General features: G+C 36.8%; 4 protein-coding genes across 5 annotated transcripts; 2 read left to right on the forward strand and 2 right to left on the reverse strand.

Moving 5' to 3' along the window:
* Nucleotides 1-2,331: 2,331 nt before the first annotated feature.
* On the forward strand, nucleotides 2,332-6,181 carry LOC121759534 (calreticulin-like). Its single transcript, XM_042155152.1, has 14 exons — nucleotides 2,332-2,463; nucleotides 3,658-3,765; nucleotides 3,845-4,037; nucleotides 4,117-4,375; nucleotides 4,466-4,522; nucleotides 4,636-4,683; nucleotides 4,771-4,857; nucleotides 4,937-4,994; nucleotides 5,084-5,151; nucleotides 5,257-5,352; nucleotides 5,471-5,518; nucleotides 5,648-5,680; nucleotides 5,763-5,870; nucleotides 5,956-6,181. The coding sequence occupies exons 1-14, from the start codon at nucleotides 2,349-2,351 to the stop codon at nucleotides 5,965-5,967; spliced, it is 1,290 nt and encodes a 429-aa protein (XP_042011086.1). The 5' UTR covers nucleotides 2,332-2,348; the 3' UTR covers nucleotides 5,968-6,181.
* A 584-nt stretch (nucleotides 6,182-6,765) lies between these two features.
* Nucleotides 6,766-8,969, reverse strand: LOC121757803 (histidine kinase CKI1-like). The gene is made up of 4 exons (XM_042153285.1): nucleotides 8,948-8,969; nucleotides 7,749-7,979; nucleotides 7,363-7,661; nucleotides 6,766-7,278 (listed from the first exon to the last, which is right to left on the reverse strand). The coding sequence occupies exons 1-4, from the start codon at nucleotides 8,967-8,969 to the stop codon at nucleotides 7,201-7,203; spliced, it is 630 nt and encodes a 209-aa protein (XP_042009219.1). The 3' UTR covers nucleotides 6,766-7,200.
* Nucleotides 8,970-16,052: 7,083 nt separating this feature from the next.
* On the forward strand, nucleotides 16,053-17,280 carry LOC121758965 (nicotianamine synthase-like). The gene has a single exon (XM_042154432.1). It carries the CDS (start codon nucleotides 16,160-16,162, stop codon nucleotides 17,093-17,095), a length of 936 nt encoding a protein of 311 aa, XP_042010366.1. The 5' UTR covers nucleotides 16,053-16,159; the 3' UTR covers nucleotides 17,096-17,280.
* Nucleotides 17,281-20,324: 3,044 nt separating this feature from the next.
* On the reverse strand, nucleotides 20,325-25,741 carry LOC121758966. Of its 2 annotated transcripts, XM_042154434.1 has the most exons (3): nucleotides 25,428-25,741; nucleotides 22,086-22,913; nucleotides 20,325-20,667 (listed from the first exon to the last, which is right to left on the reverse strand). In XM_042154434.1, the coding sequence occupies exons 1-2, from the start codon at nucleotides 25,498-25,500 to the stop codon at nucleotides 22,090-22,092; spliced, it is 897 nt and encodes a 298-aa protein (XP_042010368.1). In that variant the 5' UTR covers nucleotides 25,501-25,741; the 3' UTR covers nucleotides 20,325-20,667; nucleotides 22,086-22,089. The 2 variants fall into 2 exon arrangements, with proteins under 2 accessions (XP_042010368.1, XP_042010367.1); XM_042154433.1 differs by lacking the exon at nucleotides 20,325-20,667 and having other exon boundaries at nucleotides 21,938-22,913.
* Between the last annotated feature and the right edge of the window lie 775 nt (nucleotides 25,742-26,516).

The raw sequence follows: 26,516 nt of genomic DNA on the forward strand, positions 1-26,516 counted from the left end.
GATAGGTTTATCTCTTCCATAGATAATTGCATCACTTAGCTGGTCATACGAGCTAGGTAAGGCATTCAATGTGAGAATGGCCTTATCCTCATCTGAGATCTTGACATCAACAGATCCCAGGTCATCAATGATCTTGTTGAACTCCTCTAGCTGCTCAATGATGGACCTATCTCCAGAAAAACTATAGGCATACAGCCTCTTCTTGAGATACAGCCGGTTAGCCAAGGATTTGGCCAAGTAAACTTCATCTAACTTGTCCAAGATCTCCACCGCAGTCTTGGCTTCTTGAACTTCCCTCAAGACCTTATCTCCAAGGCACAGAATCACTGCAGAATGTGCCTTGAGCTGCATCTCCTCCATCTTTGCCTGAGCTTTTTCATCAAGCACTGGAGCCTTTCCTTTCTCATCTGGTTTTGCAAGAACTGCCGCCAAGCCTTGTTGAATTAAGATCGCCTTCATCTTCATCTTCCACAGGCCATAATCATTCTTGCCTGTGAACTTCTCTGCATCAAGCCTTGCTGCCATCTCTGAAACCGTTTGATCCTCTGCAAATCAGCTTCAATATCCCTTTCCCACAGACGGCGCCACTTGTTGGGATTTACGCACACAAGGCTTTCACACACTCAAACAGATCACACACACACTCACTGTTGTATGAGATCACACAATGCAGGAAACACACACACTCACACTTTGAGTATTGAAGATGATAATCTTGGAGAGAAAACTGGAAAACTCTTTATTGATTAAACTCTACTCTAAACTACATACACGGTGAGCTATTTAAAGCTCCATAATCACGTAGCAACTGCTACTAACTAACTACAAGAAGAATCAAGAAAGCAAGAAGAATAACCGCTACATCTCAGCTAACTAACTGCTGCTCCAACGGCTAGTTCGGCTAGGTTGCTTCTACCTTCTCGGTTCAAGACCGAACTCCTTCTTCGGCTCAATACCGAACTCCTTCTCGGCTTACAACCGAACTCTTCCTTCTCGGCTCATTCCAGCTCAACGCCGAGCTTCCTTACCGAGCTTCCATACCGAGCTTCCATACCGAGCTTCTTTACCGCTGAGCTTACCGACTTCTGCCTTCTTCTTCTTCTCGGCTAGTTCCAGGCTAGTTCCAGCTCGGTAAGCCGAGCTTACCGAACTCCTTTCTAGCCGAGCTTCTTCCAACTGAAATGAGCACTCCATTATTACAGTCTCTACTACAAGAAATAAAGGGAGTACATTTACCTTATGCTCAAGGTTTATTGGAGAACCAAATTATATCTTCAGAATTTATGTATATTTAAGGTTCAACCGTCCATATTAATTACTGGGATATTTATCATTACATCATATTAATTATATATAAGACTAATATATGTACTTATTTCATTTTCCTTTTGCTTCTTGCTCATGAATCACTTTTGTGTCATTAATATGTTCTTATTTCATTTTCCTTTTGCTTCTTGATCATGAATCACTTTTGTACTTATTCTGAAAAATTGAATACCAAAGAATTTGAATTGTGATAATGATCCCCTTGATTTGCATTTGACTGTGTACTTATATATAATGGAAAATGGATAAATATGTAAAAAATAAAGGGTCAATAGTCATTTAATTTATAAAGTTTGGTCAATAAAGTTTGGTCAAATTTTGGTGTGTTCCATGAATTTTGAAATTGAAATATTAAATTATGAAGTTTCAATTTTTCTCAATTGTCTCATTCATGCACAAAATGTCATCTTTTAACGAATTCAAAACGATGTATTTCATTAAGATAAGTATTTTTCTATTAAATTCCTTTATTATTTTTATTACTCTTCTTATTTTATTGAAATATTATCGCCTTTACCATCACCAAATGGCGTCGATTTAAGCATCAACGTGACAATTGAGAAAAATTAAAATTTCATAATTTAATATTATAATTTCAAAGTTAATAGGATAGACCAAAATTTAATCACACTTTATGATTTAAATGACAATTATCTAAAAAATAAAAAGACAAAAGGTAATCCACACACCATCTGTATGTTAATCACAAAAATATCACGAGAAATGCCATACTGAAATTGGTTATTTTAGAAATTGATGATAACAATGCAACTTCCGTTTATCGAAGGTCAAATACGTCTTTGCAGAAGACAAACTACTTGTGTTGGCCCACCTACGGCTATGTTTCCAATAGTAACCGGCCACGTTGAAATCAGTGACAGCAAACTCCGACGTGGCGTCATTCTATTGGATCTTCCTTTCAAAAGTGTCCACGTCAGGCATTTAGCTGACTCGCTATTATGACGAAAATCTTACCTACATAAACCCTTCATCTCATTCATTTGTTCTTCACTATAGTAGCCATGGCGATATCAAGGGGAAGATCTCTGATCGCAGCTCCTCTCTCTCTGTCTATCACTATTTCTCTCCTCCTAGCCGTCGCCTCCGCCGCCGTATTCTTCGAGGAGCGCTTCGATGGTATTATCGACGCCATATTTCTCTCCATCTGACTATATTTTGCAATCATTTCAGTTCACTCTACTAGCATTTTAGTTTTGATATGAATAGTCGTCTTTCCTTATATGATTGTGCGAATCTCATTGTTTTGATCTAGGGATGCAGTGTAGCATATGTTTAGTCTGCATCCAATTGAGATCCATTTATTGTAGATCTGATGAAAATGTCATTTCTCGCAGTCTTATTAGGGTAATTTGACGCTCGTACATGTTTATTCTGTTCGTTGCAGTTTAGATTGAATCCGCATCTAATTGAGCTTATTCTACTTTGGATCTGATTCGATAATCAATTTTATTCAGTTTTTTCTAATGTGTTTGTAAATTCTGGTTTTTGAGTTGAAAATGCACTTCAGTGTAAACCGAAATGTCGGTAAGAATATGCTACCTATTCGATGAATTTTCGATGTGACTTTTTATGTAGTGGGAAGTTGTTTGTCTATGCACGTGTATGCTAATGGAAGACTGTAGGACGATTGTATAAGTTTGAAAATTGTGCTGTGATTTGGTGGCAGCTAGTGCCATGACAATTATAGGAAAAACCACTACAATCGGATGTCTGTATGTAATGCTGTATGCACATGGAGTTGGACGATGTCAATGGGAATTTGTTGCTATTGGATGCTAAAAATATCAACCACAACGAGTCTGATAGAAAATTCATTTTAGTGATAAACCTTCTCTTCGTGTTGCTTTATTTGTTTGCGATAGGAACAATTGACAATTGTCTTGTTTATTAGACTTGACCTACACCTAACATTTTAATGATTTTCCATGCCAAAAATAATACTACTACATTTTAATACATTAATACAATACTATTATTTTAAATGACATTAGTTTCAATATCTTAGTGGGAAATTAATTTGTAAACTTGTGCAGAATAGACTGAAGTTCAGTTGGGTTTGGCGGCCAAACATGTCCTGGTGTCTTCTATTGTTATCCATGTTAATAAATCGTGTGTGAATGTGTGGGATGATACATCTATATTTTTTCATTTTCACTGAAAGAACTACACATTCCTATACTGAAAGTGCCTTCTATTTTCTCAACAGAAAATCATTTGGCTCTAGAAACGAAAAGCAAAAAATAGATTGTTAAGTTATTTCTGCCTACATTGGTAGTCTGTCCTAATGTATTTGTTTGCTACACATTATAGATGGATGGGAGAGTCGGTGGGTCAAATCTGAGTGGAAGAAAGATGAGAACATGGCCGGTGAGTGGAATTACACCTCTGGAAAATGGAGCGGAGATGCCAATGACAAAGGTAATTAGTCTGTTTGTCTCCTCTGCAATTTGTGTGTAATGGAGTACAAACTTAAAGTCTCAACTTTTTTTTTTTGCAGGTATCCAGACCAGTGAAGACTATAGGTTTTATGCTATCTCTGCCGAATTCCCTGAATTTAGCAACAAGGATAAAACCTTGGTTTTTCAATTTTCTGTCAAGCACGAACAAAAACTTGACTGTGGGGGTGGATATATGAAATTGCTCAGTGGTGACGTTGACCAGAAGAAATTTGGTGGTGACACTCCATACAGGTTTACACATCTCCCAACCTTCTTGATCGTTACTTTACTAAGTTTGTGTATTGAATGGTATTTGGTTTGGTTGATGCAGCATCATGTTTGGGCCAGATATCTGTGGTTACACCACCAAAAAGGTTCATGCTATTCTCACATACAATGACAAAAACAACTTGATCAAGAAGGATGTTCCATGTGAGACTGATCAACTCTCTCATGTATATACTTTCATCCTCCGACCTGATGCTACCTACAGCATCCTCATCGACAATGTGGAGAAGCAAACAGGGAGCTTGTATTCTGACTGGGATCTATTGCCTCCAAAGCAAATCAAGGACCCTGAAGCCAAGAAGGTGGTGTTTGTACTTTTTTGTTAGATTGGTTTCCCATTTGAGTATCCTGTTATTCATGTATTAAATTGACTTTGTTGATACCAATATCAGCCTGAAGATTGGGATGAAAAGGAATTCATTGCTGATCCTGAAGACAAAAAGCCAGAGGTAAATATACCTGTGATGTCTTTAATGATTTTGTCTTTTACTAGAAAGGGAGTAATTTAGAACTCATGGTGTTGAATTAATGATATGCTAAGAGTAGTTGTCTTTGTTGACAGGGTTATGATGACATCCCCAAGGAGGTTGCTGACCCTGATGCCAAAAAGGTATTTTAATGACATATTTATGGTACCTTCAGCATACCAGAAACTAATATTTGAAATTTTGCTAATAAAAACATTTTGCATTTGCAGCCTGAGGACTGGGATGATGAGGAAGATGGTGAGTGGACTGCACCTACCATTCCCAACCCCGAGTACAAGGGACCATGGAAGGCAAAGGTTTGTTAAATATTCAGTTTGACTTACTTATATGGCTTACGAAGCGGACTATAATCTAAATAGCCCTTTTCTGTACCAGAAAATTAAGAACCCCAACTACAAGGGCAAGTGGAAGGCACCACTGATTGATAACCCAGGTTTTTATTGAACTTGACACATTATTTCTGAGCAGCTATTGCATTCTGTTAAGTTGGTTCTGGCTAATTTGGTTTTGGAATAATTGCAGAGTTCAAGGATGACCCAGAACTATATGTTTTCCCGAAGCTGAAGTATGTAGGCATTGAGTTGTGGCAGGTACATTTTCTTTTTTCTTTTAGTTGCTTGTATAGTTTTAATTTTCCCCCATTTGTGCTCAATGGATGATACGGATGGTACTCAGCCACTATAACTATTTCGCAGGTGAAGTCTGGAACCTTGTTTGACAATGTTCTTGTATCTGATGACCCTGAATATGCCAAGAAGGTAGCAGAAGAAACATGGGGAACACAAAAGGATGTATGTGTCATTTGTTTCAATTATTTTTTTCTTTCATCTTTTCTATACTCAATTATATTTTTAAAAGTGGATTACACCTGCTATCTGTTTATTATTGCCAATGCTGCTGATAATGCAGGCTGAGAAGGCTGCTTTCGACGAGGCAGAAAAGAAGAGAGAAGAGGAGGTACAAAAAGATCCTTTCATTTTATCCATTTATTACTTTTGATCCTTTCATTTTATCCATTTATTACTTTGTGTTTCTGTAGTTGCTCTTTAAGTAAGCACATTCTGAAAACTGTGTTTCTATTCTCAGGAATCAAAGAATGAGCCATCTGTTGATTCTGATGTAAGACTCGTTTGCTTTTGAAAATAATACTCCTCTATTTGCCTTACATATGGTTTAAAGGAAGCTTGAATTCTCTTCACAGGCTGATGATGGAGCAGATGATTCCGACGCTGAAGGTGAGGATGCTGAGGATGATTCCAAAGTAGACCCCAACGAAGACCCTGTAACTTCGGTTGATGATGATGTGCATGTAAGATTTTTGTTCTATACAATGTCGGTAGTCGCTAATTTTCTCAAGTCACCTAATTCTTATTTTTGTGCTCGTCTCTCTGCAGGATGAACTGTAGGGTGTGAAGTGATGGAAAAAGCTGAATATCTCTTACTGACATTGTGCCATCCGGATTGGGTGTAGTGCCCCAAATTTTTCTTATTAGTTGTAGCGCTTTCGGTAGGAAAACTAAATGACAGTTGGACGCTGCAAGAGAACGTATTTGTGGCTTGATTGCTTTGATTGAGTTTGCTGTCTGGACTCAAGATATAATCTGATTTTTTGTTTATCAACTTGTCTCAGAATCACTGTTATTCTGTTAAATCTAGAGGTTGCAGCTTTCTGATTTGAACCTATGAAAGAGTCTATTTAGGAGACAGCTTATTCATCTGAACCAGATGTTTCAAAAAAAAATTAGAAAACAGAATAAATTCAATCATGACGAGGATGCTGCCTAAAACAGAGAGTAATAGTAATAGTAAAAGTAGTCAGTGCCTAAATTTTTCACCATGTCAAGATATTTTGGGTGTGGTATAAATTTGAGAGTTTTAGTATAGTGAATGAGGTCCAAGATATTTTGTATGGTCAATTGAGCAAATGGAAATCCACCCCTGCATCCATGGCCCGATTAACTTCATCAGGAGTTGAATACGCAGTCACAGCTATAATAGTATTGCGGATTCCATAGGCTTTTTCTTTTATGATGAGTCTCGTAGATCAAATCATTCCATTAACGGCATCTAATCACGAATCCACAACGTAATATGCATCAATATACAGATATAGCAACCCGGAAGTTATATCTCCACGTTACTCTGGAATGTAAACAAAGTACCTTACAGTCCATAATATGTAATCAAAGGGAAGAGAGGCCTTGTTCTTCAAAGTTGTCTCGACTAGATCAAGTGCTTCTTTTCCATTTTCGCAAACATGGAGAGTTGCTCCGAGTTTCTGAAGTATCGTCGTTGCCAGCATGCACAACGTCCTACCATCTTCCACCAGCAGCACATTCTTCCCATTCAATGCCTTATTGTCTCCCACTTGATCATTTTCACTAACTACCACCACCTCAATTTCATTCGCCACACTTGTTGCTTCATGCTCGACTAGACTATCTTCATGCGAAGAATGAATCTCTTTATTTCTGGATGGCCTGAATTCATGAAGCAGTTGTAGAATGCGGTATAGATGTGATCCATGCAAAGGTCTTGACAGAATGTGATGGCTAGCAGGTATTCTATTCTCCTCATCTATATCTTCTGACTCCTTTGATTTCATAGGATTTTCTACCCAAACAATTTCACACTGCAACTTATGAACGCCTTGTCCCAAAACACAAGATATTTCTGAGATTGAGGCTGCATTTGCATTCAACCCCCATGAGATGCACCTACAACATAGAGGTTCAAAGACATTAATAAATTCGTAACCATAAACATAAAAGAAATAACTGCGTATTAGTAGTTTAACTCACCAAGGATCGGATGATTCCCAAACCCAAACCAGTTCCTTGTGCGATGGCCGTCTCCTTAGCATTTCTCAACAAGTTGCATAAAATCTGTTTGAGCTTCGCCCTATCCCTTTTAACGACTATATGCTCGAAGATTGAGCAGTCAGTGGGATCGAGCACAATATCCACGCCTTTCTTCATGCTGAGGGGATAGAACAAATCCACAACATCTTCAACAAGCTTTGCTACATTGAATTCCTCCTCTTCCAGTTGCATTTTCCTAGCTTCAATTTTGCTTGTGTCAATAATAGAGTTCAGTATGACTAAACCACATAACAGAAAAAAATAGTATTACTACAAGAGAGCCATTTTAGTGCAATAAAAATGGAATTTGAGCATCTAAAAGAGACCTAAGAGATCCATTGCACAACTACTCATCTGGTGTAAGTTGGATGTCAATTCAGGTTCTGGTTTTGCAGTTGCACGACAAAGATTTATGAGGCTGGATATGGCAACCAGAGCAGTACGTATGTCGTGGCAACCACTGACAAATGCAACACTCTTGTTCATACTCTTGCGATCCGCTTTCATTTGGTTTGCAAGAGCAGTACTGAAAACAAGTTCTTGTTGGACTTGTTTTTCTTGTTAATATGAAACAATATCTTGCATGGTTCTATGATTCTATCACATACCAAAATTCTCTCCCTCTCACCCTCCTTAATTCACACTCTAATTTGTAATACGTTTACCTAATTACCTTCACTAATTCCTATAAATTTATTATATTCTCTCCTCTCCCTAATGAAAACTATAAATTTATTAGATTTTCTTCTCCCTCATGGTAATTTATTACTTTTATGTCCCGTATGGTAACTATATACTCCATCCGTTCATGAAATATTGTCCAATTTTTTCATTTTGGTCCGTCCGCTAAATATTATCATCTTTACTCTTTTTCCATTTTTTGTAAATGGATCTCACTTTCCACTAACTTATTACACTCACATTTTATTATAAAACTAATATATAAATGTGAGACCTCTATTCTACTAACTTTTTTAACTCACTTTTCTTAAAACATATACCAAGTCAAACTTGGACAATATTTTGCGGACGGGGAAGTATTCAATAGATTTATGAAGCAAAATTTAAAACTGATGTTATTTATGCCATGGCTAATGGGCCTTTTGGATGCCCAGCCCAAAGATATGCGTTACTAAGTAAGTGGATTTGTATTGTATCTTTATGTATATACGTATTGTGATTTGTCAATACACATCTTTATTTACTGTGATTTGTAGCCTTTATGTATGGTGATTTGTCAACCTATAATTTTTGGACCCTTTTTTTTTCACTTGAACACGTGCATTGAAATAATTTTAATCACATAAAAAAACATACAAGTCATATAGGTGGCCCATAACCGAATCACTTGACCCAATTGATTTTACTCTATATAAATGCCAATAATATTATAGTGCTTAGCATTGTATAAAACGATAGCTTTCGTAATGGGGTAGTAATTTTCAACCATAATACTAGCCAACTCCTTAAAAAAAATAAAGAAAAGGTTTATTGAATTTCAGGTATAACATTAGACGAAAAATACGAGCCGTCTTATTGAGGCCCATCTAAAGTTAAAATTAATAGTCCATAAGATTTTCATTAGAGCCATACAAGTCATCTTATTCTCAAGTCCCATGCCAAACTGAACTTATTTATAAAATTCCAAAAAAAGGAAAAGAAGAAGATAGTTTACGAGTAAAAAATTGGTTCGGACAGATTAACATGTGCATCCAGTCAATTACAATAACAAAAGATAAAGAAAGAGAGAGAAGAAAAAGACAACGATGGAATATTTATGCAATTATGATTGGCTTGACATACCAAGAATATACTCGGACTATACGACAAAATACTCAGACTACAAATTTTTATTCGAATTTCACCCATAGGGATGAGACAACAAATAGAAGGATAGTAACTTCTATGCTCATCCTCATACTCGGTTAAAACACGACATCAATATTGCATAAAAATGAACTGTATTAGTATGAAAAATCATTGATTCTTAATATCATTCAACATCACCAAATTTTGAAACTTTCAACATCTCAACCAGTACTCTCCCAAAATAATTAAAAAAATACTAATGCAATTTCTGAATTATTTTCACCTGCGAGGTAATTAAAATCTCCATGAAATATTAATTAGGCAGATGAGAAAGCTTCTATTATTTGGGAAGCAATTTAGCTCAAATAAATAGATTTATACTCAGGGACGGAGATAGCATAGGCCAAGCCACCGCTCCAGCGGGGGCTTGGCCGTTGTTTTCCTCCCAGAGTCCCCGCTTGGCCGTTGCTTTCCTCCCAGAGTCACCTACAGTGTATTTGGGTTTTTTACAGAGACGTGTATGGAGGAAGAAGATGGGAAAGAGAGGCCGGGGCAGAGGAGAGAGGAATAGAAATGACTTGTAAATTTGTAATTACTCGATGCATAGGGGAGAGAGCCAACTTTTATTTCCCTTTATTGATTTATGTGATTAAGAGTAGTAGGTAATTTCATTTCTTTATTAGGGTGATTATTAATTTAAGAATATATTACTACTCCTATCTCTAAAATTGTTTAAAGAATCAATTACTACTAATAAAAATAATTATTTGTCTCATGTTTATTTTCGATTTTTATGCCCATACATATTGATTTACTGATAAACCAATAAACCTATAATACACTCATACTTTATTATAAAATTAATATATAAAACGATGCATTATCTACTACTTTTTTCTATTCCTTCCGTTACTTATTTATATTAAAAGTGAACTAAGACTCCTAATAACGGCCGAACTAAAATAGTAAACCGAGACTTCTAATGACGGACGAAGGAAGTACCATTATGAATTTACATTTTTAATATTTGAAACGAGTCAAAGTAGGATAAGTAATCGCAGATGGTTGGAGTGCCATATTTAGGTCAAATTAATATTTTAACAACTCAATTTGCGAACTCTTAGGATATCAAGATATACTACTCCCTCCGTTCCATAGTAGTGGGGGCATTTCTTTTCGGCACGGAGATTAAGAAAGTAGAGAGATGAAGAGAGAATAAAGTAAGAGAGAGTAAAGTAAGTGAGAAGAAATGTGTTAACTTTTACTAAAAAGTGAAATGACTCTACTACTATGGAACGTACCAAAATGGCAAAATGACTCTACTACTATGGAACGGAGGGAGTATAATATATGAAGATATTAGTATACTTGTGTATACTAATATTTTCTTAGAATTTGCAAATAAAAAATCCTAGATACACCACTAAAGACCACTAGAAAAGGCAACCGAGCCGCTATTGGAGATTCTAGGAGCATCGCGCGTCCTACCGTATTTATCGTTACATTTCAGCACCGGCTTATTTCAAGTTCTGGTTCCGTCCCTGTTTATACTAGTGAGTTTAACATATTTACTTTGTCTTATGAGTTGTCATTATACATGAGTTAGGGCATCCGCAATGGGGCGGACAATAGGCCTCCCGATGCCTTGGGCGCGTCATCGTCGGCCACTGTGGGTGTGCGGAAGATGCCCGATGCAACGTCCGCGCCCTATAGATCGTCCGCGGACGATACGCGGACGATAGGGCATCGTCCGCGCCATCGTCCGCCCACTGTGGGGGACGCGGACGATGGCGCGGACGATGCAACGAGTTTTTGTTTTTTTTTTTAAATTCAAAAATTATTTTTATATAAATACCCCCTACCCCACATTCACATTTTTAATATTTCCATTCACATTTCCACTCTCAAATTACACTATAAAATGGATTCCGGTGAATACTCAAGTCTGAATAATCCGATGTTTGGGGGTGGTGCATGTTGGCAGGGTACAGACCCTGACGAATATCGGCCCTTCGACTCCAACACGCAGTACGATCCCCGAATTCAGTACGGATTCGTATGGTCTGTCCGACATGGAGCCTTCTCCAACCCTCCCCGCCGCCCGTTCCCGCCGCACCGCCGCCGCCCCCGCCCCCGCCAGAAAGAAGCGGAACCGACACCGGGCGTACAAGTTGCCACCTCTGGAAACGAATGAAGAGTACTCCCCCGGGAGGACGAACTACCAACCGGATGAAACCCTCGTCTTGGCGAGGTGTTGGATGGATATTTTGGAGGACCCGGTATTTGCGAACAACCAAAAGCAGGTTGTGTACTGGGACCGCATCGTCGAGCGCTACAATGAGGCGAAGCCGCCGAGCATGTACAAGCGCCATAGGGAACAGCTCCGCAAGCACTGGGATCAAGTGAAGAAGCAAGTCAACTTGTTCTCGGCAGAGTACGAGAAGTGCTTGAGGGAGCAGGGAAGCAGCGAGAGTTTGAGCGATGTGCGCGATAGAGCGTTGTTGTCGTACCAGTCATTGTACGACGACTTCAAGTATTTCAACATCTGGGTGCTCTTGAAGGACAAGCAAAAGTTCCAAGGCGGGATTCTGCCATCGGCTGCGCCAAAGAGGACGAGGACCACCGAAGTCGGTGTTACACGAGCAGCGAAAGCGGCGCATATCCGGTGGACCTCAACCGGACGATGTATGAGGAGGAAGAGAGTTCTGGCACACCGGTGTCCTCCCGGCGTCCCGTTGGCGTCAAGGCTGCGAAGAACAAGGGGAAGGCGAAGGCGACATCCTCCTCACAAGCCGCGACCGCCCCCCATCGCCGATCCCGACCCCGACGTCACTTGCCTACGCAGAGTTGGCAGCGGCCGCCAACCGGAGGACGTTGTTGGACACACACAACGCCCTCATGCAGTGTCAGGACCTGGCCAAAGCCGAATACCTCCAGGGGATGATCGATGAGCTGCGCAACAAGTTGGGATTTTTGTAGAGTAGTCAACTTTTTTTCATTTCTAACTCGTGTAACTTTTTTTAATCAATGTAGGATTTTCCGTTTGTTAATTAATCGTAGCACTTTTAATTATTTTGCATTGACATATTTGAAAACATTTAAATTAATTAACAAAACAATAGTGAAACCTATAAGGCGCCTCACTGCAGGTGGAAGGGTAGGAGGATAAAATGATGATATGGCGGTGCATAGGGCGCCCCATTGCTAATGCCCTTACAACTTACACGTGGAATAACAAACGGAGAAGATGATTAGATATCAAATAATAAAATAAAAAAATAACTAAAAACAAAATAACTATTCAAAAACTTGTTCGTAACGTAACAACTAATATAAATAACAAGAATGACGTCGACACACACAATCACCATTGTATAGGAAAGCAAGAAAAATAGGAATAATATTTGGATGAGGAAAATCGTTTAGTTAACATATATAATTACTAATTAAATAACAAGTGTGAATTCACTGATTCCGAAATAACTTGAAGTAATATCTTTCTTGCACGTATTATTTTGTAATTTATAAGTATGAAAGCATATAGATTCGGGTATCATATCAAATAAATATAATTTCAATTGGTTTTAATAAATGATTTCATGTTTAATTAATGTTTATTACTTTGACCGTGTGAAATCGTTCCAAACATGACCATGGTTTGATAGATTCTTGTTGCATGCTTCAGGCCTCCCTTGGTAATTCATTGTACTATATGTTTGTCACAAGCACAGATTTAAATACTCTTTATTAATATTGTAATAAATATGTTTGTGGACAACCACAACCTTAAATAATGTGCATGAGCATAGACTAATGTCTTGTATATGTTTGTCACAAGCACAAATTTTAATTAATATTGTGTATGAGAATATATACATTAATAAAAAAAATACTATATGGTATCTATTGTCTACTAAAGTGAATTATTATTAATCTACTAAGATGAATAAAAACTTGATAGTATATCCTAATGTTATTACTAATTTTTTCTACATATTATTAATATTAAATGACCCCATATCGATTAAATTTGCCGTATTTGTTAATATGTAGAAGTGAAATACTAAAAAATTTTGGTTTTTTTTTTATTATATAATGAGTTTGAAGTAAATTTCACATGAGAGGTGGATATGGGATTAGTGTTGCCCACGGTTCGAAAACCGGCGGTTCCGGTTCGGAACTGCCGGTTCCGGTTTTGGCGGAGGCGGAACCGGAACCGGACCGTGAGGCTATTTCACGGTTCCGGTTCCGGTTCCGGTTCGAAAACCGGCGGTTCCGGTTCCGGTTCGGAACCGCCGGTTTTCCGGCGGTTTTGGCGGTTCCGATTTTCGAACCGGCGGTTTCGCGGTTCAATTATTATTATTATTTTTTAAATTTGAAATTTGGCTTTATACAACAAATCGGAACAAGACAATGCATAATTCAAGCACAAATAAGACGAATAAGGAGAAAATGAAATAAATTTTATTGATTTTGAGTTGTAACGGACAACGATACATTACAATTTACAATACATAAGTATACAATACAACAACATACAACAATGTAATATAGTTTACAAGTGTTGTCGCCTCGTCGGACTCGGAAGGTAAATAAAAAAAACATGAAATGGGGGGGAAAAAGGAAAAATTGAAAAGGGTTTGGGATCAACTTAAACTTTCAAAGTTAAACTTTTCAAATTTAAGTTGAGTTGCCTACGTATCCACAACACGACCTTCTCGGGATGAAGACATCTTGATATATAGTAGAAATGTAGAAATATGGAATAAATTTTTTTTTTAGCAATTGAGAACGAAAGACAACTTATAGAACTACGGGAACAAATATAAAGCATATAACAATGCTTAATAAGAGTAGCACTTGAGTAATTAAATGGAAGCACAATAGCACAAATGAGAAATTGGAGACAAAAAGAGAGAATTTGAAGATTGAAGAGAGAAACTCTTATTAACACAAGAGTGGGGTAAATGTAAATGAGGATAGAGGGGGGTATTTATAGATAAAAATGAGGGGGAAAATGGAAGAATTCGAATTTGAAATTTGAAAAAAAAATTTAAAATTTCACAAAACCGGCGGTTTTGGCGGAAAACCGCCGGAACCGTCGGAACCGTCGGAACCGCCGGTTCGGTCAACGAACCGTCTGCAAAAGCTGCGCCATTGTCGCCTCGTGTTCCGCGCCGCCTCGAAAGCCACTGAACCGGCGGTTAACCGCCGGTTTTCACGGTTAACCGCCGAAAAACCGGCGGTTCCGTCCGGTTTTGCTGCTGAAAAGCTGCCGCCGCCGGCCCCATCCCCCATGCCTCGATATACGCACCCGAACCGGCGATTCCGCGGTTAACCGCCGGTTCCGAACCATCCCGAACCGCCGGTTCGGTGACGGTTCCGGTTCGAAATATCTTGAACCTGAACCGGACCGCGACCCGAATTGCGACAGTTCCGGTTCGGGAATATTGCCACGGTTCCGGTTCGACGGTTAACCGCCGGAACCGGACCGGTGGGCATCTCTATATGGGATATAGAGAAAAGTACAAGTTTCCAAAAATCGAAAATGAACCTTTCTTCTCTCTCATTTATTGTGACAAACAAAATTAGTAAAGCATGAGGACCAAATAATTTGTTATTATAAATGCGTGGGTCAGTGCGTGACTTGATATTTATATATTTAAATCAATGTATAGTTAGGCCTGTATATGCTCCTCATGGTTTTTGATCCCATTCATATAGTACTATAATTACATATATATTCCTAATTTCATGTGAATTACATATATGCTCAGAATTTTATGTGAATCATATTAATATGCCTCTTTTCTGTTAACCATAAACATACAAATTATGATAAACGATTCAGATTCAACTTTAGTTATAAGAGATTTTTTAAAATAAACATATCTAATATCCCTGGTATTATAAAATTAATTTTAAGGTTCAATAATTGAAAATAGTGGCAATAAAAGAGCTACGTTAGCGTGGTGCAAAGTCATATATACATCATCCTCTTATTTTATACACATACTATAAGTCAATTAAGACAAATTCACTTAATTGAATCATGCTACTTTATTTGTTTGTTATGCAAATTTGTTTTGCTATTTGCGTGTTTATATACCTTTTAGTTAGATTTTTTCTTGCTTTTTTAGAATAACTGATCTTATACTTTTTATAGTAATTGAATATTTGATTTAGCTTTTCAGAGTAGTTGATCTCTATTGTCTTTTAGTGTATCAGGTGATTGATTAGATTTTAATCTTGTTTAGATATTCCTACTCGTTCTCTGTGGATTGGAGCTTTTTCAATTTTATCGAAACATATAACAATCGATAGGTGAAATGACGCATAAAATTGGCATATACACAATAGAGAAGTTACAAAAAATAAAATAAATAAATTATTAAGGGAATCATAAATAGAAGTGGAATATATCACGATGGAAGGAGGAGTAACTCATCTAAACTCATATCTTCATCGCAATCGCAATCGCAATCACAATCTCAATTGCTTTTCGACTGAAAATAATAGTGATGCAAAACAAATGTTTTACTCAAAAATCTCATAACCACCAAATGTAATTTGTATTTAACTTAGCACAAACAAACAGTTACACACCAATGGAATAATAAGAAATTCCTATAACAATGTCGAACAAGTTATACACATCAACAATGCTATATAATAATAATAATAATAATAATAATAATAATAATATACAAATATTAATTTTATAACTATTTTATTATTATATATCAGCTCTCAGTAATGGTGCTGCAATATCCACCCCAACCCCCTACCCATGGCCCCACAATTGCCATTAAATAGCCCCCTTGGAGGCATGAAATCTCCACAAACACAAACTCAATAGTAAAGAGTAAGAGATATTAGCAAGAGAGCAATTGCCATAAACACCAAAGCAAATACCTAAATTACAAAGATGGTTTGCCTAAGAGACCCTCTTGTTCTCAAAGTCCAGCAGCTCTACGAGAGCATCTCGAAGCTCGAGGACCTGAGCCCCTCGAAAGAGGTGGACGCGCTCTTCACAGAGCTCGTCCACGTCTGCATTCCCCCGCATCCCATCGACCCCACAAAGCTCTGCCCTGAGATCCAAGAGATGCGGGGGAAGCTCATCGCCCTCTGCGGCCACGCGGAGGGCCTCATGGAGAAGCACTTTTGCACCCTCCTCACCTCCTTCGACCGCCCCCTCGACCACCTCTCCCTCTTCCCCTACCACTCCAACTACCTCAAGCTCAGCCGCCTCGAGTTTGACCTCCTCTCCCACCACTCCCCTGCCCCGGCCCGCGTCGCCTTCGTGGGCTCCGGCCCCCTCCCCTTGACCACCATCGTCCTTGCGGCCAACCACCTCAGATCCACTATCTTCCACAATTTCGACATTGATGCCTCCGCCAACGCGATGGCGGCCAAGCTGGTGGCCCCGCACCCAGAGCTGGCCGGGCGGATGGCGTTCCACACAGCCGACATCATGGACGTGCCCGGGGCCGCCCTCAGGGAGTACGACGTGGTGTTCCTGGCCGCCCTGGTGGGGATGGACATCGAGGAGAAGATGCATGTGGTTCAACATTTGGCGAAGAGTATGGCCCCTGGGGCCATACTGATGCTCAGGAGCGCCCACGGGGCAAGGGCCTTCCTCTACCCCGTGATCGACCCTCGCCAACTCAGGGGATTTGAGCTTCTCTCTGTCTACCACCCCACTGATGACGTCATCAATTCAGTCGTGGTGGCTAGGAGATGCCCAAGCCCCCTCCCCACCCCGACTGGGCCCCACGTGCTCTGCAGCAAGTGCTCTGAGGTGCAGCCTTTCAACCCTCTCTGCCAGATGAATGAGTTGGCGGTTGAAGAGCATCACTGCTAAGCGAATCGAATCGCTTCTGAATCCTTCTATCTGTCTATCTCTCTAGCAAATCGAATGTGTGGGTCAATCCTGTGTTGTTTTGGGATGAAATAACATTGAACAACTTCAAATTCAATCTTAATTTTGATGATGTAATAACATCTTTTAATTAATAATGAATTCCTATATTTTCTAGAGTTGTTCAATGCAAGTAGCATTGGATTGCGGCAAACCACTACTTTTTTTATTGCTAGGGCAATCAAGATCAACCTTAATTTTGTCAATATGTGGGATGACACCACTAATTAAATACTATTATATGTATCTTTGAATTATTGTTAAAAACAATGACTGAAACAAACCAAATAGAATTTCATTGGCGCCATATTTATGGCCACACATGTTGAAGCAATGCTGCTGTCCTCGTCAAATCATTACCTTCGATTCATTTCTTTGCAGATGGTTACAGTGAGCTTAGATTCACCGGAAAAAAACCAATTAAAAGGATTAGTTAAGGATAAATTAGATGATGTTAACTTAAACTAGAAAATGACTACTAATTTGTCAACTCCAACATATTATTATTATATACTCCTATAATCTAATTTAACACTGACTATGAGCTAAATCAATCTATTCACGGACGACCAAGAAATTAAGGGAACCGAAGTTGATCAGAATGAAGATGGAAAATTTTATGTTGGCTGTTCCCTTCATTAGGGTTAGCAATTGGACCATTTATTTTATGTAATGTAAAATGCTAGGGTCTCGCAACAATTAATTTAGGTTAATTATTAGTAACAAAAATTCATCAGTAATTAGTCCTGCTTTCCCTCTACTTCTATGTCCAAACACACTTAAACATGATACGCGCTCATACGTAATTAGTTCGTTAATTAAAATAATTATTTAATTTTATTAACAGTAATCTCCTATGACCCGCGTGCACAAGAGTAACATGAAATTATTTAAGTTATGCTAGTGCGGAAATTTTGATGGTTGTAAAATCAAATCAAATCAAATCAAATAAATAATTTGATATTTATAAAAGGGTTTAAAAGCTGATATACAAAATCAGAATTTGACAAAATATTAGAAATTTACATGAAAATTACCCTATAGTATTGTATACTAAGTAAGACCGAAGCATGTAAAGCATAGCTAGGTCTCAACACAGTAGTTAACTTTTGGCAGCCAATTTTAGTGAATAATTATTGAAACTAATAGTAACAGCGTCAAGTCAATATTTATATATCATTTTGTAATTAAAAGGCTAACCGACGTAAATTAATTAGAAGATATGCAAAACCTATATATGTGTTTGTTAACCAAGACACTACTGCAATTAGTATTTAATATATCTGTGTAATCTTCTTCAATTTTTTTACTTAAAATTTGGTGGCAAACTAAAGTGGATGATAGCATTAGCATGTTGACATCTTATGACATTTCCAACAAACTTTATAATTATGGGTGAGCAGTGCAGTGCAACACATTGGATTCGTAAATGGTATGGTGGCAAGAGGATCAAAGATCCCAAATATATTCTTTTATATTTATCTTTGCTGAATGAAGAAGCAATTAATAGATATACTAATATTGTAACGCATAAACACACAAGGGTTTTTACATGGTTCACATTGTCAAATTCTGCATGAATTGTTTTACACTCTCCAGAGTGTTTAAGCATTATCTAATCAGAGCTTGCATCTGACCTGATTTTCATTTATTTTTTATTAATTTAAATCAAATTTTTAAAAACAAAGAATATTATTGACTTTATAAACATGTCCTTTATGTGTTTTTTATTTCAACTATGTAAACTTTTATTTCTAATTATGTATACTATTATTTTTTGTCTATTACAATTGTAGAATTTTCTTACATAATAAATTTCAGTATTTTTGTTCATTCATAAATCAAATTTTGAATTATATAAATAAAAAAAAAGAAATTAAAAATTAAGTGCGATTCATAAATAGTGTAAAAGCTCAATCTTTTAGTGCTCAAGTATTGTAGTTATGTTCAAAAGCACTAGTGTAAGTGTAAGTGTTTCAACATCTTAACATTCAACAACTAACATTGTGAATGACCTTTGAAGAGGACAAGATTTTAATTTTTTTTACTGTTGTTTTTATTGGATCCCTGTTATAGTGAATTAAAAAATAATATAAAAAGGCAAGTCAAATAATCCCAATTGAGACCCTTATTAAAGATTTATATGCATACATATATAGCAATAGGGCTATATTAACACATCAAAAAATGTTGGACCTTTTTAACAGTGATAGAAACATGCATATATAATGGTGCAATGGCCTTTCTTTAGTGTTTTGGTATATTATAATTAAGATATGTTGGCCTTGTGTAATTTGAATGGCCATTATCATAGTTAGTTACATATGTTGACATCTCACATCATGAACAGAATGTTCATCTTTTATTTTTTTCAACTTGTTCGATGCTTTCTGACCCTTTCTCTTTTCTTTCCTTCAACAATTTCAATGGCTCTTATCACAGTCATCCTCCCCTTTTACCCTTTTCTATGCTAGTGCTCATCATTGATTAGATCATAGCATCTTTCTCAAATTTTATTTCTGATTAATTATTTCACTTATGTGTATCAAATATTTGGTTCAAAAATAGTGCCCAATAATAACCAGAATCAACACAACACCAACTTAGAAGACAACAAAGCATGTAGAGTTTAGTCTTAGAAGCCAGAGAGTTCGAGTGATATGCTAAAGATGATAAGCATAAATAGTTATATGTGATTTAATCAACACATCATGTATGATTAAATTAAAGGAGCCAATTTAAAATCTACATGACCAGTAAGTAATCTGCCTCAGTCTCAACTAAATCTCCCACCCTTTGCATGGACCTTTTTTATAATAGAGAAGCAAAAGTAATGCGACTACTCGACGAGGATGAAAAAGCATATAATCGCATAAACACACACTTTATAATGAAGACAAGCATGAGTGGGGTTACCTATAACGACATCACATTTGTTTTGCTAACTTTATCTAAGCACTGGTTTATCCTTTTCCAATAGCCTTCTCTAAAGCAATCCTTAATTTGGTTAAGCTTAGGATTAATCTTGTTAAACATGGTACTGCGTCACTTAGCTTCAGCCTTCAAACTTATTTCAGAACTTAACCATAAACGGTAAGTCAGCGCACAAGTACATCAACTAAGTTTTTTTACCTGTATGTTCTGCTCGTGTTGGGAACTTCTAGCACACGTATTACACCAACTCATTGATTTTGCAACACGAACAGTTGAACCCACCATTTTCCACAATACAATAGATATACAACAGATTTAAGCAAGATTTTTTATGCTATGAGGAAATTGCAATAACACTGTTTCTGTGATGTATTATTATGAGAAATCTATAAGAGACCATCATCTTGGGGCCTATCTGTCTGTCCCATTTTGGCTGGCCATGGATTAAGTCAAGCCCATGGCCGGCTCACGATAAATGGGTGCTAACCACAAGAAAAGACATGACCATACCTGATATGTCCACCCTGATTAAGACCTTTTTTTTCTGTAGTCTTTATCTTCTATCAACATTGCTACCACATCTGCAACTTGACATATGGTAACAAAAGCTCATATCAATTAAAAGTTTGCGTTTTCTTTCATCTTTCCTATTTCAAAAATTGATCTCATTCAGGACAATAAATGCTCGCATCATTGCCTCTCATAACAGAAATTGCACAGCTCATAAATAACAAAGACAAAAGGCCTTTTCATCTATTCAGAATGTCAAGTGAGCTTCAAAAGTATGCTTAAAATGGCACTGCCTGTTTTCGGCTACATGGCAAAATATTACCATTAACAATGCAACTATAACATTAGCAAGAAGCATTAATTTTGAGGCAGCACCAAACATAATTTAACCAACTAAAATCTGCTGGGAGGGCCAGCAAGTTTTTGAAGAGGAAACAAAGTGATCAGAAATAAGAATTCAGAATAAGAAATTATGGAAGTCTTGTCAGGATAGAAATCCAATTCACATATATATCATCTTAACTCTGACTTTGATCTGGAAGTAGCTACACTGTAATCAAGTTCATTTCCTGTTCGAACCTAGAATAGTGTCAATTTTGTGGCTCAATGTCATGGATCATCTATTCATCTATGTTTGTCGCACATAAAGTGCACAAACTGTACTGAAACTTTTAACCAGGATTTGTTTCAATGTTCTTGAAGTTCAGTTGGTTTCGGTTTTTTACAGTGTAAAACCCAAACCTACAAGTATAATTATATGTGTACATACATTAGTTTTATGTTTGATAATTTTGATGCTGCTCACCGAGTGAGAAGTGTTGAAAATTTGAATATTAGCTTTTTCTTATTCTTTACCTAAATCAAGCCTAGGAGAAAACAGGGGGGAAATTGTAAAAAAAAAAACTGGATATAACGTAATACCAAACTGACCAAATCAAAAAACAATGGTTGGATTTTATTCAAATTTAGGTGAGAATCATGGTTCAGTTTGGTTTTCATTTTCCTAACAAGTTTGGTTTTTTGTTTAAAACCAAACACACATGAACATCATAATAAAATCAAAACATTGCTAGATTAAGATTTACACAATTTTTTTTTCCATGATTTAATACTAAGTAATTGCTAAACATAAATAAATACCTTAGCTAATTTTTTTTGCTACATTAACATGAGCATGTTGGGAGTTTTATGATTTCAATGGACATCACTTTGAATGAAGAGAATATCACAAAAGTCTATTATAATTATCTTCAGATGGAAATTCAGACAAAGATGAGCTCAAAGACTATTGAAACTCTTTAGTTTCTTATGAATATGTGTTCCTAAAAAGCCTCAAGGAAATTAACTACATATAAGATAATTTCATAATCTAAACTCAAAGAAACAAGAATGAAAGTACTAGTACAGAATAAGCTGCCATAATAAATTTACAACATCTATCTCATGATTTATATTTCATAAAGCATTCAAGTAAATGACTTTATTTGACCTGATTATAATTCTTCATGGGCATCAAAGCTCATATCTTCAGGGGTCACAGAGTTGCTGTACTCCTCGGAACTAGAACTCTGTGTTGAATCAAAGTTCTCATCCACAGGGGACTCATTGTTACTGGGCTCATCAGCTGGAGTCTCAATATTATTAGGCTCATCAGAGACACCACCGAATGTTGATCCTTGCAGATAGGAATCTTCGGCCTCAATGGATTTTTCATCATCAGGCTGAAAAAAATTATCATATGTAGAATCTTCATAACCTTGGGTATCTGCCTGTTGGAACTGCATCATGTAATGAATTCCATTGACCACATCATACACCATCAGCCCAATCCTTCCACCCACCCAACTGCCCAGATGACTTCCAACTAAGTAACCGAACTTCCCAAACCTTTCCTCTCCAATAAAACCAAAATAATATGTGCCAAACAAGGTACCTGTGCCTCGAAGGAAACCCTCTGTTACTGTACCCCCATAGTACACTGCTTCAAAAAAATCCCATCCAGAAGATATTATTGGGCCAATAATACGCTTAGCTTTTCTTGTTGCCAGTTTTGCTGCCTTTGCTCCTTCTTTCTGGGCTACTTTAGCTGCATCTTTTGCAGCCATGCCTTGTGCAACTGCATCAGCCAGAGCAGCCTCGATTGCTTCATTCCTTCTATTTTCCACATGATGAGACCGGATATTATAGAAATAAAGTTTTACACCTTCTTTAACTGCACATGCTAGGGATCCAGAACTTCCATCAAAACAATTTAAGAAAGTAAACTGCCCACTTTTTGATGCAGCTGCTTCACCAACCCACTGCCTACATTTTTCAGCTGTGTAACAAGAGATTATAAAGTAAGATGTAGTAATATATTCATGTAGAAAGATGCACAGAAGCAAAATGAGTTTAAGAAAGTAGTGATCAGTTTGATTGCAATATGAAAAGTGGATTAATTTAATCATAGTTTATAAATCATATAATTAAGATAGATCTGATCCTCACATTGATGCAAGGCAATCGAGAGAGTGATTAGGAGTATTTTAATTAATTGTTATTTTAGTTGTTATGGCTTTTACTTATTTATCCCTTTTGCTTTAGTTTACGGGCTTGGTTAGTCTATATATAGGAGATTTTTTAATGTATTCTCAAGTTGGATTTTGATTAATATAAAGCTAGGTTTATTTACCTTTCCCTGTTCATCCGGTATTCCAGAGAGAATCGACAGAATTTCACTCTATTTGCGTTCTTTTCCTGTATTTCGTTAATCTTAATCAACTTTAGACGCTTCCAAGCATCACAAGCTGTGCGACAATCATACTAGTACAGGAGCTGCTGTTTATTGGGATGTCTAGCCATGTATGATCATTTCAGGCAAGTTACATGAAAAGTCTACAGAGATACGAAACATGAGCAACTGACAAGAAAGGCTAACCTATGTTTACACAAAGGCAAGAACTCTAAGTTGCTTAGATCTTAATCGTTCTAAAACTCTTTATAATTTAACACATAAGCAAACCTTAATCTAGAAATTCAGAAAATTAGGGAAGGAGGAGGGAGAACCTTAATAGCATCTTAGATGGATGAAGAGGGATTCTCAATAGAATGACTAGTAATATTAACCTATCAATAGGTTATTAAAATGCACATGCTCATAATTGCGTTATGAATAAATAAAACCAAGCATGATCCAAGGTTTGACGACAAATCCAGCTCAATGATCATGAAACGATTAAGTATGAGGAATCTTGATCAGTGGCTAACAGGATGCTGTAGGTCAATGGAGGATATACCAAAATAACCAAGGATTAAATCATTACAGCATTCTCTTTAACAGAAATTAAGAAGAAAATAAATTGGTAAAAAAAGATTTATACGGCTACCAGGGAAACATGAAACCAAAAAGTGCAAAGTGAAGCGGGGAGAGGTGGAATGAAAGGGAGACTACAGAAATTCAAATTTCTGATAAAAAAAGGTAATACTCCATATATGCTTTGATTTTCAGGCAAATACAAAAGGACTCAAAGGAGTAGGTGTAGAATTTTGGTGGTTAGCAGTGAGATGGAGAAACAAACTGAACAAAGAAGTGGCTGAATGAAACTTGTAACTTGGCATACATAACAACAGTCAAAAAGGCTTAAAAAATTTAATTTGTAGGACAATGCATAACTTTGCTGGGATATATTGAAGGAAACGAAAAGTCAAAACTTTAAGCCAACCTATAGGAAGAAAGGCCCTGAAAACTGAGACCTACAAAGGTATTTAGACAGAACACCTTGAAGTGGTTAGAGAGTATTAACTGGTAGCTGACTTTTGCTCTCAATAAGATGTTATGACTTATGAGCTCCTCAAATAGCGTCTATGAAACAGAAGTTAAGTTCATTGTCTGAGGCGTTATCTTTTTATGAACCCTATGCCACATCTTTAGCAATTAATTCTGGTTAAATAGACTTAGCATAACACAACAAACATGAAATACTTTAGTAAACAAACTGCGGCTGCAGCAGTTTAAGAAGTTTTCCAACTATTCATGCTTGGGACAGAATTTGTATTAAAGGACGATTTTTTATCAATGAACTGAATATCAATAAATACGGATTAATGGCTTTAAGAATGAGAAGCACCGATTTATTGTCCAAAGATTACATATGCTTTTTGATACTACTGTACACATACAAAGCTACTTGAATGATTGAATCTAAGCATGATAGGACATTTATGATTCAATCTTCAAAACACTATTTCTCATGCTTACTGTTGTTAATAAATAGAGTCCCTTGTGCTATTAGTGTGATAAATGGTTGCATCTCATGAAATCTCCAGGCAAGCAAAACTTAGAGGATGTTTGTGTTGAGATTTTGGTGTATATGGAATTCCAGAATCATGACAATTTACCATTGTTTGTTTAAAACGTGGGAAACAATTTTCGCTGTAAATGTCAAACTAATCATGGCAGAATTATTTTCCAAATTCTCTAATCAAAGAGATCACAGAACATAAAAGTGCAAGCGCTCAAAATTTCCAATCTTAGACTAGATTTATAATGGTCGATGAGCTCCAGAAATATCAACTCTCTTGCCTACTAATGGCCCCAAAAGAGAGTGTATCAACATTAATTTGGAATCCTAAATAAGATCGTAACTTCCACAATGCGTAGACATCAACTTCCAATCAGCACTCAAATTGAGCAATTAAAGCATGAAAGCAACTACTATAGCATAAGTATCCACCAAATCGAACAGTAGAAATAAATCCCTCAAACAAATATAATCTCGAAATCACAAAATAGACCAAAAGAATAGGAGGCGACGGAATAAAAATCACAGAAATAAGTTAAGAAATAGATTACCAGTGATGCTGAGAGCAATGACGCCAATAACAAACAGCAGGAAGTGAACTCTCTTCTTCAGCAGAATCGTCATAATTGCAGAGATGATCCAACAGTAATTGTGGAGAACCTAACCCCTAAATTCTAATAGTTCATCGCGATTGTTTGACTAGTTCATCGCGATTGTTTGACTGGAAAAGTAGAAAATGAGAAATTAGCGAAGAAGAAAAGGATCCGCAATTTTGATAATGAGAATTGAAATTTGGGGGCGTGTAGGTGTAGGAGTAGCAGTTAACTGCCATTGTTGAATAACGATGAGTAGTTATCCTCACTTGCCTAATTTCTAAAGGATTTAACTACGCACAAATTTATTGTAGTACAAGTAGTATGTTTTTAAAATCGATATGGTCTCTTAATATCATGAGATTTTTAAAAAAATATTTTTTTCTCATGAACTTTTAACTTGACAAATAATATCACAAATTTTATATATGATTGTTATTCCCACCGCGACGGATTCCGGCTATATTAAAATGATATGGATGCTGAGTTGAGTTTGCGATTCAGTATTCAAAATTTCGTTATTATAGATGTACACGAACTCAACATTCATGTCATGTAGCTGGAATCCGTTGTTGGTGGAAATAACAACCACGAATAAAGTTCGTGATAGAGATGTGATCAAATGCAAACCATATATCTAATACAAACTCAAAACTTTAATCCTAGCCATTAATTATAACAGATCTGTGGTAAATATTGCGTAGAATTTCCATCTCAACAAGAGCATGTATTTTGTCAACAAAGGGTATTTTAGTAAGTTAAATTTCTGAACGGTTCTTGCGTTCCTAATTTCTCTCTCACCTTCCAAAACCGAAAATATTCACATCTTCAAAAGGATCTTAACACCACTGTAATTGATGTCAGAACTTTATTTTGAAGACTTAAATTGATTTCTTTCCTGCTGTATTCAAGAATTTATTTTATGACTGTACCGTCACCGGCGTAATATTGTCCGGCTGAATCTCATATTTCATAAAATCAATTCCGGCGTATTCTGTGTCATAATGGTTTTTTATTATATGGAGGGTTCTAACGCTGATAAAGATA

This window comes from Salvia splendens, chromosome 12 (genome assembly GCF_004379255.2).
Source record: "Salvia splendens isolate huo1 chromosome 12, SspV2, whole genome shotgun sequence".
NCBI classification, from domain to species: Eukaryota; Viridiplantae; Streptophyta; class Magnoliopsida; order Lamiales; family Lamiaceae; genus Salvia; species Salvia splendens.

Coding starts and splice junctions, on each gene's coding strand:
- LOC121759534 (XM_042155152.1), top strand. CDS start 2,349: ATGGCGATATCAAGGGGAAGATCTCTGATCGCAGCTCCTCTCTCTCTG. Junction 2,464..3,657: donor CTTCGAGGAGCGCTTCGATG/GTATTATCGACG, acceptor TACACATTATAG/ATGGATGGGAGAGTCGGTGG. Junction 5,681..5,762: donor AGCCATCTGTTGATTCTGAT/GTAAGACTCGTT, acceptor TTCTCTTCACAG/GCTGATGATGGAGCAGATGA.
- LOC121757803 (XM_042153285.1), bottom strand. CDS start 8,969: ATGGGCCTCAATAAGACGGCTC. Junction 7,662..7,748: donor TTGTGCAATGGATCTCTTAG/GTCTCTTTTAGA, acceptor TATGTGGTTTAG/TCATACTGAACTCTATTATT. Junction 7,279..7,362: donor TGGGAATCATCCGATCCTTG/GTGAGTTAAACT, acceptor TCTATGTTGTAG/GTGCATCTCATGGGGGTTGA.
- LOC121758965 (XM_042154432.1), top strand. CDS start 16,160: ATGGTTTGCCTAAGAGACCCTCTTGTTCTCAAAGTCCAGCAGCTCTAC.
- LOC121758966 (XM_042154434.1), bottom strand. CDS start 25,500: ATGACGATTCTGCTGAAGAAGAGAGTTCACTTCCTGCTGTTTGTTATT. Junction 22,914..25,427: donor CATTGCTCTCAGCATCACTG/GTAATCTATTTC, acceptor CTTGTTACACAG/CTGAAAAATGTAGGCAGTGG.